Genomic DNA, 14,825 nt, shown 5'->3' with positions numbered 1-14,825 from the left:
GCACCCAGAATACAAAAAAAAAAACCTTACCCAGAATAAAAAATAAAAAAACAATCTGACAAATGTAAGCCGAGCCAGTCAGGGCATTTGTGATCTGGCTTGATTTAATAGATTCACTTAACACAGGAGCCTTAGAGGGAAATTGCGAAAGGGATTGGCCGCCCCCCACTCTCAACATTACTAACAACAATGGCCTTCCCTGTAATACTATGGGGTGTACCCCTAGACAGATTAATTCTCTATAACTATTAGACGGCTCAGGGTCAAACTCACCCTTCAAGCCCAATGCGCTACTTGTAGTCGCTAAATTCTGCTGTCGTTTGTCTAAAAACGTATGTGTGCGTGTATGCCTCCAGTGGGTACTCTCTGCTTCCTCCTCTATCCTACTGTCAAAAAAGGGGGAGGGGGGGTTGACAGCGCCTCACGGGAGCAACACCCAGGGGGGGATATGACAGACTGGTACTCGCCTGAATCCCCACTTATCATCATCAGCATCTGTCAACCCAGAACAAAAAGGGGATAAACAGTGTGCAAAGAAATCAAAAAACCATATGTGTGACAAAATGTTAAGTGACCCTCAAAATTAAAAAGAGCTGTGCTAAACTGGCAACTATATCTTTATTCTGTGCTGTTTGCTCGCTCTATTAAAAAACCAAAAACCGACATGTTTCATCACCATCAATACTTTACCGGTGATTTCTTCAGGGTTTTGTTCGGGTCAGCGTGAAATTTGCACCTCTGGATTCTCCCTTTATTGTACCAAGTGGCCATTCTTTTCCAGCCTACCACACGAAGGGTGAGCGGAAGCCAGACCTCGGCGCACGAATGAGACTGACCTGATGGCGGTACAGGGCACCCGCTAATGTTACAAGGGTACCCCCCAGCTTTAGATTCTCCCACGGGGGCCGGTAGGCTGGAAAAGAGAGGCCACCTGGTACAATAAAGGGAGAATCCAGAGGTGCAAATTTCACGCTGACCCGAACAAAACCCTGAAGAAATCACCGGTAAAGTATTGATGGTGATGAAACATGTCGGTTTTTGGTTTTTTAATAGAGCGAGCAAACAGCACAGAATAAAGATATAGTTGCCAGTTTAGCACAGCTCTTTTTAATTTTGAGGGTCACTTAACATTTTGTCACACATATGGTTTTTTGATTTCTTTGCACACTGTTTATCCCCTTTTTGTTCTGGGTTGACAGATGCTGATGATGATAAGTGGGGATTCAGGCGAGTACCAGTCTGTCATATCCCCCCCTGGGTGTTGCTCCCGTGAGGCGCTGTCAACCCCCCCTCCCCCTTTTTTCACAGTAGGATAGAGGAGGAAGCAGAGAGTACCCACTGGAGGCATACACACACACATACGTTTTTAGACAAACGACAGCAGAATTTAGCGACTACAAGTAGCGCATTGGGCTTGAAGGGTGAGTTTGACCCTGAGCCGTCTAATAGTTATAGAGAATTAATCTGTCTAGGGGTACACCCCATAGTATTACAGGGAAGGCCATTGTTGTTAGTAATATTGATTCAATAGATGTCAGCTCGTACAGAATTAGAAAATATAGTAACGAGTTTAGTATCTCACCAAATGAAGAGTGACCTGCGACATTTATATATAATTGATTATGAGTGTGTTCCTTAGGAAAATGCACTTATATTTGGTATTACCAGACTACAGTCAACCAGGGCAACATTTCCTTGGTTAAAGTTTCAGGATGTGTTTGTCCATCTCATAAATGCAACAAATATTGAGCCAATTTGTTACAATATATGAATATTTCTCCACTTATTTCATTTTATTTTCTAGCTTCAATGAGACACTGATGGGGTTTGCACCAATAAATGCTCCTAAATGTGTTGATAAAATGTATAGTTTGTATGGGTGCATAAATAGACCAGAGAGGTACATCTGCTTGAAGAACTTAAACCCCGGTAGTGAAAGGGGGTTAATGTATTCTGAAAGGCAGAGGGCAAACTCCGGTGACCTGAAAAATGAAAATGTATGCTACAATCGGATTTTCTCATAAGAACCCAATTTTCATGCCTGTTTATTTAAGAATTATCATTAGACACTTCCTTGCCCTACCTGGCATGCTCCAATCCAGAGATATTAAACTGTTCCACGTTGAGGTTGTTAGGAATAGGAAATTAAGGCAGCTATTCGTGCTTAAAAATTAGATGACTAAAAATAACAATAATGAGTATTGCGAAGTTTAGAAGTCCCTCAAAAGCGCTAATTACCTGTCATGGTGACAAACGTCAAGAGGAACCAAGGAAACGTCAACCACTATTGTGCAATTGAAGCGCCAGAGGTTGGGTTTTCGAAAAGGCTAACATTATTATATTCAATACTTTCAGCATCCAATGTGGAGTCTACGCATTTTAGGGGTGAAGCAAAGTTGCTAACCGTCCAATACATCCAAGGGGCGGAGCCCTGCGCAAAACTCATTTTAAAACAAATATTGATACCATGGTAAAAAGAGATAGTTCCATTTTTTCCAAACTTTCGCTGTACTACCCAAAAAGACTATTTCACAACAGAGACTTTTGCCTACAATATATCTTTTCTCTACGATAGAACCATTTCATGCCTATCTATAGTAGAGAGTGAAAGAAAGAAACCTCAGAACTTTTTGAAGAGCTGACCGCAACAGAGTGGAGGGTTGCCAATTTAACAGTGCTTCTTGCAGCACGTCTGATTGATAATAACCATCAGCTCCAATAGGCACTGTGAAGGCACCATTCTTCCCTCCATTTCTTTCTGTGCTTCTTCCAACCTGATATTTTCACCAGAAAGTCTTTGGTGTTTTTTGGATACTTTTAACCCCTCGATCTGAGAGTACTACTGCCTGATATTGGTTCACCACAGCAAGCAGGAAATTCCTGTGATCATTTTGGTGCGCTGAGGGAGTATACCGTGATCAGTGATTCAAGGTTAGATACAATGACCCAGGATTCATTTTTATAAAGGGTTTGAATTTTACTTTTGACCCCTAAATTAGATACCCTGCTTTCATTTTATGTGTAAGTCCTGCATATAATTGGGAGATATGTGTGGAGCGAAATTCGACATGTGTTGTTTAAAATTCAGCCCAACTGCAACCCCTTAGTAAACGAACCTTATTTTCATTAACGGTACAATCCACTCTTTTACGGTCGAAGTCATTGCCCTTTTAACGTAAGTATCCACTGAAGTTCACAAACATAGCACTGTAGCGAATTATGCACTTTCAATCTTTTAAACTTGGTTCTTCACTGGATGCAAAACATTAAGATTGCATTTATAATCCGCAGAACCTCAAAAGTAGAATTGAAACCAATAACGTGTGCAATATTATTGTAAAGGCATTGTGTAACGCCTTTTATGGAGGGCTGTTGGTACTGTCAAATAAAAGAAACCCCACACTTTTGTAAGCAGACTTTGGAACTAGGTCCCACTAGAGAATAGATGTGAGTTGGCACCGCATTTGTATTGATAAGGCTAAAGAAGCCACTGTGCACTTACAGTACCATGCCCTGAACCAAATCGCTTCTGTAAATGATGCTTTGACTGTAGTACAAGTAGATGTCTATTTCCCTCTTGTGTCTTTGCCGACTGTAGTAGGTTCCTAGCGCATTAAAGATCAGCATCCAGCCAAAGTCCAACCATGGGTCAGTATGTACTACCAGGTTTAATTAGGTTTCGCTGCACTACGCTGAGCATAAGCTAAATGGCGCCGGCACTCCGCTGAGTGACGGCTGGAAACAGATCTATCAATCAAGAACATGTATATGAAAGAGCACAATGTGCTTGAGGAGGCTGCAGGGCCATCCAAGGCTACCTTAAAACAAATTTTCAAAATGTATGAAACCCTGGCATATGCAAAAGCTACAGTGGTTGGCCTCTGTCCACCAGCATTAAAATTAAAGACAGAGTCGTTATTCTCCGAGGGATTATATTCAAACAACCTTCTTTTTCCTGTATCACTGTCATCAACTCTATTTCATAGTTGGATTGGGTGAAGAACATAAATAAGAAGGTTACGCGTCCCACGTCATTTCTCACTACCCATAGCGAGAAGGTGCACACATGGAAAATGTCCAATAGTCTAGGGATACTCTGAAAACTAATTAGGCTGTATTTTATGCAATATAGCTATGAATGTACAGTTTGCTTTTATGCGCTAGTCATTTATCCGTAACCTCTTGTCTTAACTCTGTCGATTTCCATTTCTTATTTTTGTGCACAAAACATGCAATACTTCCAAAAGGTAAAGGATTATTCTGCTTGAGGATTCAGAGCTGATGCACACATCAATTGCTAAACAAACTGAATCCATCTGTCATTTTCAGATTTTTGGTTCCCTCAAAACTGAAGGCAAGGGAGGGCTACACAGGTAGAGGGCATATGCCCCAACTGAATTCAATCAGAGGAAGGAGCTGTGGTGCAATAGTTCTAGTTTATTTCAGTACAGAGGTCTGCATTTAAAAAGAGGTTATAACCCTCACCGTCGACTAAACTTGAAAATCAACCATACGAGGAAGATGCACTTTAGTTCTGAATATCCGTAATGCTGGGCACCTCGTGGACCCGGACCCTAGAGTGACAAGTCCCACAAACGCTCTGAACTCTGCGCATCTATAAAGAGAACGACTAACAGAACAGCAACGATTTGAGGGCCATATCTTTATTATATTTGGGGGCAAACACTCTGACTCAAAGACAGTTTATTGCAAAAACACAAATCCCTGGCAAACATGAGGTCAATATGTGCTTCAGTCTCCTGTCACACACTATTAATCCCTTTTGGGAGACGCCACTTTCTCTTCAAATTTATAAACAAAATACACTTTTAATAAAAAAATTTACAGATGAAAAAAGCTTTTGCCCATGACATACCGCAAGAAAAAGGTGCTTTGTATTTCAGCTAATCATTTGAGACACTAACCATTCAAAGAAATGTAAAAGTGTAGTTTAGAAACAAATAATCTATATTTTAAACATCAAATTTTCTTAACTATGTTTTTGCATGAAACACTATATGCGCCTCTACAATTTCACAAACCGGACATAATGGTATATCAGTGGTTCATCATAGGAACATTAAAATCCTTACTACGGAGGTACAAGTTAAGACAAAGAGAAGGAAGGTGGACAAATAAAAAAGTTAATGACCTACCTCCCCACCGTTTGCATACTCCATCACAAAACATAGCCGATCACTGGTTTGAAAAGCGTATTTCAGAGCCTGCAATTTAAAAAAACGAATTAAAACAATAGTAAACTATACAGCAAGACATTCTGACTCCAAAATGCATAATAACGTTGCAAGTATCAAGAATGAAAGACTAAGACTCATTATACTGTCAAACAGTTGCTACCATTGCAAATAAAAGGATAATGAAGTACCCACTTGAAGCAATGGATGGTGCATTGACCTACTTTGTGCAAACACCTCTACCTGTCTGGCAAAGGTAACCGGATCAGCACCTAGCAGTGAACACATGGTAATTTCATCTGGCTGAGATGATGCTGCTACTGGCAGTGGCATCACACATGTAGAGTGGCGCATATTGCAAGAAGAACAAGTTACTTACCCTTAAAGTGACGATCTTTCCGGTGCAAACTCTAGTTGTAGATTAATCACCTTGCGAATTGGCCAAGGTGTCAGACTTGATCGAGAAAACGGAAAAGCAGTGCTCCTTCGCGCCCTTAGGTGTAGCTAAGTGACTCTTCTGCTTCAATACTGTCCCGCTCCGCAAGTGACAAATGGAGCTGGATAGAAGTGCAAATTAAGCGTGCTGACATCAGATTTTTTTCATCAATTCGCCTATGCCCTCAGGCACAAAGCCTATTAGGGATCTGAACGAACCAGTGTGCAGATTCCCATATTGTGATCTTTTTAGATGATTGAAACCATACCACAGATTGGGGAATTGGGAAGGCTATGAGGAATCTCCAGTTACATAGAGAATTCACCAGAAAGAGCATTACTGAAGGTGAGTAACTTGATCATCTGATGGAAATGTTTAACCACCGATTCCTCATCATGTGACTACAGACCAAACCAGTAGTACTTCTCAAGGTAGTGGATCTGTGAAATTGTTCAAATTAAAAAGTCCTGCAAGAACGAGGGGGCAAAACGCCCATCTCAGTAGTCCTGACTGCCAAGGCAGTAATCTTTCATGAACATGTGCGCCGATGCCCACATAGCTGCCTGACAACTACCCAGGACATGCCCTACAGGGGCCAATGCACTGGAAGCAGCCTTAGGCCTAGTGTTGTGAGCCCTCAGACCTCCTGGAAGCTGCTTGTTAGACAGTGAATAACAGATCTTAATGCAGAGGGTTAACCATTGAGAGAAGGTCCATTCTTACACCGTCTTGCCCCTCTTCGTCCCAGAGAACCCCATGAAGGGCATGATTGTGTTTTTAGAACCCTTGAGGTGTAAGTGGGATGTCCTCTTGCCTTGCCTACTGTTTGCAAACAAGGAAAGTGCCTCAGAAGGAAGTGGGTTGTGGTCTCTTTGAATTTTGGTTTCTAATCCCTGTGCATGGCCTCTCAGTCTTGTAAAGGAGGGTTGGGAGAAAGCTCCCAGGAAACGTCCTCAAGATGTAGTGAGCGCCACGTTAGCCATTTGTACTAAAAAGAAGTGCTTCTTGAAAGAGGCCATTAAGCACCTAGAACACTGCGAGGAAGTTATGAAGCACTTAGGTTGAGTACCAAGCTGGCACAAGGTGTTGGTGACTGAGCCCCAGGCCTTGAAGGACCAGTGGATTAACGTGAAGAACTGTAAGGGGGAGATCGCCTACTTGGCGGACCTCAAGACCTCTTGGAACACCCTTAAGGGTCTTACATGTGAAACGTCTGAAGCCAAATTTTGAGTGGTCTTAAGTCACTATGCTCTTGGTGACATGATGGTGAGGAGGAGGAGAGTGATCCCCTCTCAGACCTCCGGTCTTCCAAGGAGCACGATGAATCAGTAGCAGGAGTTGACCCCTCCCCTGCCCTGACGCGAGAGCAACAGAAGGATTGTGGCTACTTCCTGGGGCAGTTCGCCACTTTATTCTCAAGTACCCAAGGGCTCACTGACTAGTGCACCCATGACAGACACAGGGGACAGCATACCTGTCAAGAATAATATCTAAAGGCTTTATAACAGAGTGAGAGCCATCATCCAAGATGTAGGATTTGGGGATGATTGACCGCTCCTGTATTCGATTGTCTAGTCCAGTGGTACTGGTACATAAGGCTGCCCTACCAGGCGCCACTCTAGAACTGAGGTTCTGCGTGGATTACAGAGGACTAAATCCAGTCACCAAGGCTGATTCTAACCATTTTCCCAGAGCCAATGAGCTCATTGATAATGTTGGGGCTGCCAAGTTTCTCAGTACCTTTGTCTTGACGTTGGATATTGGCAGATCACCTTGCCCGAGAGGGCCAAAGAGTGGTCATCACTGTCCACCCCAGAGTGCTACTTTCAGTTCACAGTGATGCACTTTGGACTAAAGAGTGACCATGCCATCTTCCAAAGGGTTGACAACCGGGTCCTGGCTGGGCTAGAAAACTTCAGTGCTGCTTACTTGGATAACATTGTGGTTTACAGCTCTAGATGAGAGGACAACCCTGTACCACCTCCAGGAAGTGTTTAAGGCTCTGCAAAGGGCAGGCCATACTAGCAAGGCTAGTAAGTACCATGTAGGACAGGGATCTGTTGTACACTTGGGGCCACCAAGTTGGTGAAGGCAATGTATAGCCTCTTCAGCCCAAGATACAGACCATTATGGCTTTGGGAACCTCCCAAGACCCAGAACCAGGTGAGAGCTTTCGTGGACCTCGCTGGGTATTACAAGAGATTTGGCAAAGCCTATGTCACCATTGTTGCCCCCGTAACTGAACTAACTTTAAAAAAGCAGCTTAAAAAGGTGATCTGGGCAGAGGTGTGCCAGTACTCCTTTGATACTCTGACGGAAGCCATGTGCACAGCAACAGTGCCCATGGCCCCTGGATTTCCTAAACAATTCCTAGTAAAGACAGATGCTTCAGAGATTGGCATTGGGGCTGTCTTGTCACAGCTATACGATGAGGGTTTGCACCAGCCTGTGGTCTTCACAATCAGGAGGCTACATCCCATGGAAAGTTGGTGGAGGGCAACTGAGAAGGAAGCCTTCGTGTGATCTGGGCACTGAAGAAGATGAGGCTATACTTGTTTGTTGCTTCCTTCTGGGTTCAGCAAGACCACGGACCCCTCAGTTGGCTGGTACAAACGCAGGGTGAGAATCCAAAACTGTTTAGGTGGTCCATTTCCTAATAGAGGAAGGACTTTACAGTGGAACATCGTCAAACTGACCACACCAATGCTGATGGTCCTTCCAGCTTTTCCACCTTAGCAATGAAAACGTCCATGAGGGTGGGTAGTTCTTCTTGACCTTGATGGGGGAGGGGGTCCTTCTGTTGTGGAGATCATTTTTGTTAGACGTATGACTCTGTGCACTTCACCACTGCTAACCAGTGGTAAAGTGCTTGTGCTCTCCATTTTAAACATGGTAAAATTGGCATGCACCAGACTGGCGCATTTAATTTGCTTGTAAGGCCCTAGTATAGGGTACCACCTGTACCCAGAACCTGAAAATGCAATGCTACTAGTGGGCTGCACCACTTAATGTCCCACCCACCCAAGTAGCCCTATCAAATATGTCTCGAAGCTGGCCACTCCATCCAGCCTGGGTGCACAGTTTTAAACAGCTTTTTTTGACTTGACAAAATAAACCTTTTGCCAAGCCTAAATCTACCTTTGTTATACTTATAAATCGCCCCCAGTATAGGCCTTAAAAACCCCAGGGAACTGTCCATGATATTTAAAAGTAGTATAAGTGTAGTTAATCTTTTACATGCCTTGGAAATTAATAAAACTCTAACGTCGTTTTTCACTGTAGCAAAGCGGGCTTTCCCATAGATTAACACTGGTTTAAACTATTATATGTAAGAAGTGATAAATTCAGTTTGGGAATAGCTAGAAAAATATTTCAAGGACTCATTTTAATAGTCATTTAAAATCTAACTTAATGGTTAAGTTGGATTTTACATTACTATTTTGAAAGTAACATTTCCAGAAAGTTATCATTTTTCTCCCAAAAACCAAAAGGCTTTCTTGCCAGTTTCCAGCTGTCACTGGGCCCATGATGGCTCACTAGGGGTGAGATGTGTACTGTTCACAGACAGTAGACAAAGGGCTCTAGGTGTGGGGAGAGGGTCTCTTCCCTTGGCAGGATGGCCTCTGGACTGTACCCAGCCCCTTCCTGAGCTTCAAAGGATGCCTACCCGGTTACTGGCAGACAAAGCTCACATCTAAACCTGCTCCCTTTTCTCGCTCTTGGGGTTGGTTCCAAATCCAGTGAAAGGGGAGGAACCTAATAGAACAGGTTTAGGGAATGGACAATGGATTGCGCTCCACCCACAGGCTGGAACTGGGCATACAAATGAACCCCACATACCTCTTCACAACTCTCCTGGACATTAGAAGAATCAGGACTGCCCTGTTGTCTGAAGAACCTGAAGTGAAGAAACACTGGACCTACTTCCTCTGAACCCAGGTCCCCAGAAGGGACTCCAAGAGTCAGTTGGCTGACCTGTTTGAGCTATAGGGACACAACAAGCTTTCCAGAGTCCCCTCTGCATGCAACTGCCCAACTGACCAGTTCCAACTGGACCTGCATTGAATACTTTAGTCGCCCTCTGTTGGGGTGGTTCTCAAACGTGGGTCCCTATCCCCAAATGGTGCCCTCCTAGGTCCAGGACACTTGGCTTGTGTTCAAGCGTATTCTTCCTGTTCCCAAACTGGGAGAAGTGGAACTTGGAGACCGCTTGGCAACTTTCTGCCTGGAGAACCCAACGGAGACCAGAGTAGTCATCGAAGGTGCAGAGGTCAACATTGAATAACAGGTCGTCCTTAACTTGCCAGTTTGCCCCACTGAAGAAAATTCAACTTCTAGAAAAGTTCCCAAGTCCGAACGTACAGGGGTTCACTGGGACTGACACAGAGCAGCATCCGATCGAAGTAGAGGCCTTAATGGTCACAGACCTCACCCACTTGCCGCTTTTCCACTGCTGCAGATGACACATTGCCTCCAAGTATAGCCTGACTGCTTAGTTGCAAATTACCAGAGGATTAAGCACAGATTAGGTGACTTCATTGGTTCACCCCGACAGGTGCTGTGATTATTATTTGAAGTGGGCTACCACCCCTTTCAACTAATACTTTAATTTCTAACAGCCATCATATAGAGGTGGTCTGTGACTAATTGTAGAGAGACTAGAGTTTCACAACCTTAGTAATTATCTAGATCACCCAAACATTAGCAGTGGGTCCTAGCGCACTGTGATACACCAACACAACAAAAATATATAAGTCACTATTTATTTTTTTGTTAAAAAACCTTTCATAAATATTACATTCCATAAAAACAACACATTGTGTACATGCATTAAAAACGCACTACAATTTCATTGTACATACAATACTTACACATTTGTTAACAGTCACTTCTTGTCGTCATCAATTGGCTACATAAAAAAAAAAATGTAACACGGGGGGAGAGACATACAGAGACACTCCTTATTGGTCATAAAGTTTGCACATCTGAGAGCCTAATATTCAGAGAATCTACACCTGGACCCGCTCAAAATCTTGTCTACAGGGTAGATTCGGTCTCTTTATTGTGCAGAGGTGGCGTCGACGCGTTTCGATGGCTTCTATTGATAATATGCCATCTTTATCAAGACTAAATGATCAGTCTCTCCTGCTTCTGGGCACTGGTTGGTTGGTACTAACACGGTTTGTCCTGATTACATAACCGTTAATGGTATTTGCAAATATCCCCTAGTTTCTGTTCATCCAGCCCTTCATGTTATAATCTTCCTTCTGATTATTGATGTTAATTTTCATGGGGTCCGTCCTTTCTACACCAATTAAATCGCCCCTTGAGGCCTTTTTTAATTGTGCACGTTCCACTCGGACTTATTCTTTTCACTGTATGGCCGGGCTCTGCACCACTAGCTCTTATGTTATCACCACGTTTATTGCGGCAGAACAGGAAATACGGAGTAAGCGCTGTCAGGGTGTCGGGAGTGGAATAAACCGGTGCGCCAGTTAAGAGAAAGACGAGACCGAAGACCCACCCCGTGAAGATGTTCATTTTGGAAAAGCACGAAATGAGGACCTGGCTAGTAGTTTAAATCCGGGTGATAACATAAGAGCTAGTGGTGCAGAGCCCGGCCATACAGTGAAAAGAATAAGTCCGAGTGGAACGTGCACAACTAAAAAAGGCCACAAGGGGCGATTTAATTGGTGTAGAAAGGACGGACCCCATGAAAATTAACATCAATAATCAGAAGGAAGATCATAACATGAAGGGCTGGATGAACAGAAACTAGGGGATATTTGCAAATACCATTAACGGTTATGTAATCAGGACAAACAGTGTTAGTGGCAACCAACCAGTGCCCAGAAGCAGGAGAGACTGATCATTCAGTCTTGATAAAGATGGCATATTATCAATAGAAGCCATCGAAACGCGTCGACGCCTCCTCTGCACAATCAAGAGACCGAATCTACCCTGTAGACAAGATTTTGAGTGGGTCCAGGTGTAGATTCTCTGAATATTAGGCTCTCAGATGTGCAAACTTTATGACCAATAAGGAGTGTCTCTGTATGTCTCTCCCCCCGTGTTACATTTTTTTTTTTATGTAGCCAATTGATGACGACAAGAAGTGACTGTTAACAAATGTGTTTTTAAGTATTGTATGTACAATTAAATTGTAGTGTGTTTTTAATGCATGTACACAATGTGTTGATTTTATGAAATGTAATCTTTATGAAAGGTTTTTTAACAAAAAAAATAAATAGTGACATATATTTTTGTTGTGTTGGTGTATCACAGTGCGCTAGGACCCACTGCTAATGTTTGGGTGATCTAGATAATTACTAAGGTTGTGAAACTCTAGTCTTTCCGCCAAGGGAAACATCTTTTTTCACTGTACAAAAGTACCCTATTCCCCTGGTGTGCTAAAGGGGCTCTCTCAAATTTTGAATAACTAATTGTAGAGAGCCCACCTTCAACAGCCTGTCGTCTAGGTATGGGAAAGTGGCACTCCTGACTACCTCCAAAGATGCTACGCAAACACATGATGGGCGGAATGCTGAATAAATCATACATGTTTCCGGTCCAGGGAGGACCTAGCTTGGCAATTTGGTCTGGGCTGTTCCCATGAGGCACAGGGTCAAGACTGATTAGCATATGGCTGGGTCTAAACTGGGGTGGCATGGTGAGCAAAAAAAACGATGGATTTAACCCAGATTTCTTGACTGGGGGTGAATGTATGATTTATTCAGCATTCCGTCCATCATTTGTTTGCGTAGCACTTTTCACCCTAAGAGGGATGGGTATGCCCAGACGTGGGTCCCTTGCTCACTGTACCACTGGATTCAAGCTAGCCTGGCTGATGAAGGGTAATATTCAGAAACTGGTCCCAGGATGCTTGTTTCTGGTCCACGGAGGACCTGGCTAGGCAGTTCGGTCTGGACTGTTCCCATGAGGCACGGGGTCAAGGCTGATTTGCATATGGCGGGGTCTAAAATGGGGTGGCATGGGGAGCAAAAGAACGATGGATTTAACCCAGAACTCTTGACTGGGGGTCAATGTTGGATTTATTTAGCATTCCGTCCATCATTTGTATGAATGCCACCAAAGATGGAGCAGCGACCACAGTCATCACCTTTGTGAACATCCAAGGGGCACTGTAGAGGCCAAATGGAAGTACATTAAACTGAAAATGCTTGTGGCTCACCTTGAAAAGCAGGTTGAGTCTGTGGGCCTGCAGGACGGGGACATGAAAATAAGCATCCTACAGGTCCAACACCACCAACCATTATCTGGGCCATGGTGAGCATTTTAAATTGGTCTTTGTGCAGGAAGGCGTTGAGAGGGCAAAGATCTAAGATAGGAAGGAAGCATCTGTCCTCCTCCGTCCTTCGGTGCAAGGAAGTAGCGGGAATAGCATCCAGTCCTTACTCCCTAGGTCAGCAACCGCTCTATGGCTCACATGGACAAAAGAACCTGCACTTCCTGGCTTAAAACGGACATGTGATCCTCTGAGAAGTGGTCTGACGTAGGTGGCAGGTGCGGTGGGTAGAAAAGGAATGGCAGGCCATTGTCCCATTGGACAATCTGCAGTACCTATTTGCCAGATGTAATGTGTTGCCACCCCTGCAGGAAGTGGCTTATCCTGCCTCCTACTAAATCACTGTAGGTGAGTAATGGCATACTAAAGGGGTGTGGCCGGTGAGGCTAAGATTCAGATCAGCGCTGACACAGGAGGCCAGGTCATGTCTGTTGATTTCGATCTGGAGCGGGACTGATGCAGAGCCTTCCAGTGTATCACCATGAAGAGCTTCAACTCACATTCTTGCATGGCTTTGGGGTGCAGCTGGACCCAGTTTCACGCAGGAGTTAGAGCTGTGTGATGAACCCAAGCACCAGAGAAACATCTCAGGGAAATCTGTGACAGTCCTCTGCTTATAACAATCCCTGCAAGGTTTAAACCATGTTGTTTTAAGGGGAGCCATCTCTTTCACACCGGAAATGTTTAGAAGAAAATCTATTCACTGAGTGAAAGGAGGAAGGAGCGGAGCCCCAGACCACTGTCTGAAGGCGCAGAAAGAAAGGAACGGACCTTAGCACTGGCTGCATTAGGCACTTTTGGAATGGACTGAAATCACACGCATGCAGGAACGCTACTTTTAGGTTTTCCGGATACAAAATTTCCTGTCCCCTCTCTGTGTCTTCTTTCTGTAACATATCCTGACATTTTGATGTATGTCCCGCTCCACCCTGATGCCAGTCTGTTCACCACTCGCTATCTCCTTTCCAGTCAAGGAGAGAAAGTAAGGGCTTACCGGGGTAAGTGCATGTGCACCAAAGTCATCCTTTGAGGTACCCCCAAAAAGTGTGCAGAGTGTGTGCACTGCATACTGCAATAAGCCCCAGATTTTTGATCCCTTGATTAACCCCTTGAGCCCTATACTGTTCCCCAACCCCTTGGAATCTGTACTACTACTATCAACTCCACAGAACCTTGGACCGGACCCTGCCAAGTGCCCCCTTACACCCAGCCTTTCCATTGCCCCTTTTGACTTTTCCCTGCTTCTTCTCCATCCCACACTGCTTCTTCACTATTGGACCCTGTGCTGCATCTCCTCCCTCTGGACCCTGCCCGGCTTCTCAGTCCCCTGAAACGTACAGTGCTTCTTCCTTCTTAGTACCCTGTGCTGCTTCTCTGTGCAAGTAACCACCCATGAACTCTGAGCTTCCATTCACTAATCCTCCACTGCTGCTTTTCCTTTCCCACCTAGTGCCTACACTGCTCCCCTCAAATACAGTGATGTGTCACCTTTATCGTTTGGGGTTTCACCCGAGAATACACTGCTGTAGCTTGAATGAGCAAATCCAAAACCCAGAAAATGCATGCAGCTATTCTTCAACTTTTCCAGAACTTTGAAAATCATCACAACAAGAGGAAAGACGCACAACTTGCTACTGACCCCAATGCACTGATGGAAAACAGAATGTTGTACAAGCATTCATCGCACCAGCAAGATTGAGAGATGAATTGTGAAAATGTTATGGGTCTGGTGGCAAAGTGACAGGGGAGATAAGTCTATTCTAAGCCTCTAAATGTTTATTCTGGAAATGGATAAGTGCTCAAGACCCTTTTCCATTTAAACAAAATCAGGTCTTTCTGGAAAATATGCAACAATTTATGGTTTTCATGTTGAAGGCTATTTGGGGGG

The 14,825-nt window shown here is 44.0% G+C and overlaps 1 protein-coding gene across 3 annotated transcripts in view; it reads right to left on the bottom strand.

Annotated features, from left to right (window-relative positions):
- Positions 1–14,825, bottom strand: part of AKT2 (AKT serine/threonine kinase 2) — a 475,180-nt gene that overhangs the window by 79,771 nt on the left and 380,584 nt on the right. For all 3 annotated transcript variants that reach the window (XM_078660662.1, XM_078660664.1, XM_078660663.1), the window contains one exon: positions 5,157–5,225. In XM_078660662.1, the coding sequence (XP_078516788.1) occupies positions 5,157–5,225 (69 nt within the window). The remainder of the gene's footprint in view (positions 1–5,156; positions 5,226–14,825) is intronic.

The sequence above is a fragment of the Lissotriton helveticus genome, chromosome 9 (genome assembly GCF_964261635.1).
Source record: "Lissotriton helveticus chromosome 9, aLisHel1.1, whole genome shotgun sequence".
Lineage (NCBI taxonomy): Eukaryota > Metazoa > Chordata > Amphibia > Caudata > Salamandridae > Lissotriton > Lissotriton helveticus.
This window is presented reverse-complemented; position numbering and strand designations above follow the sequence as displayed.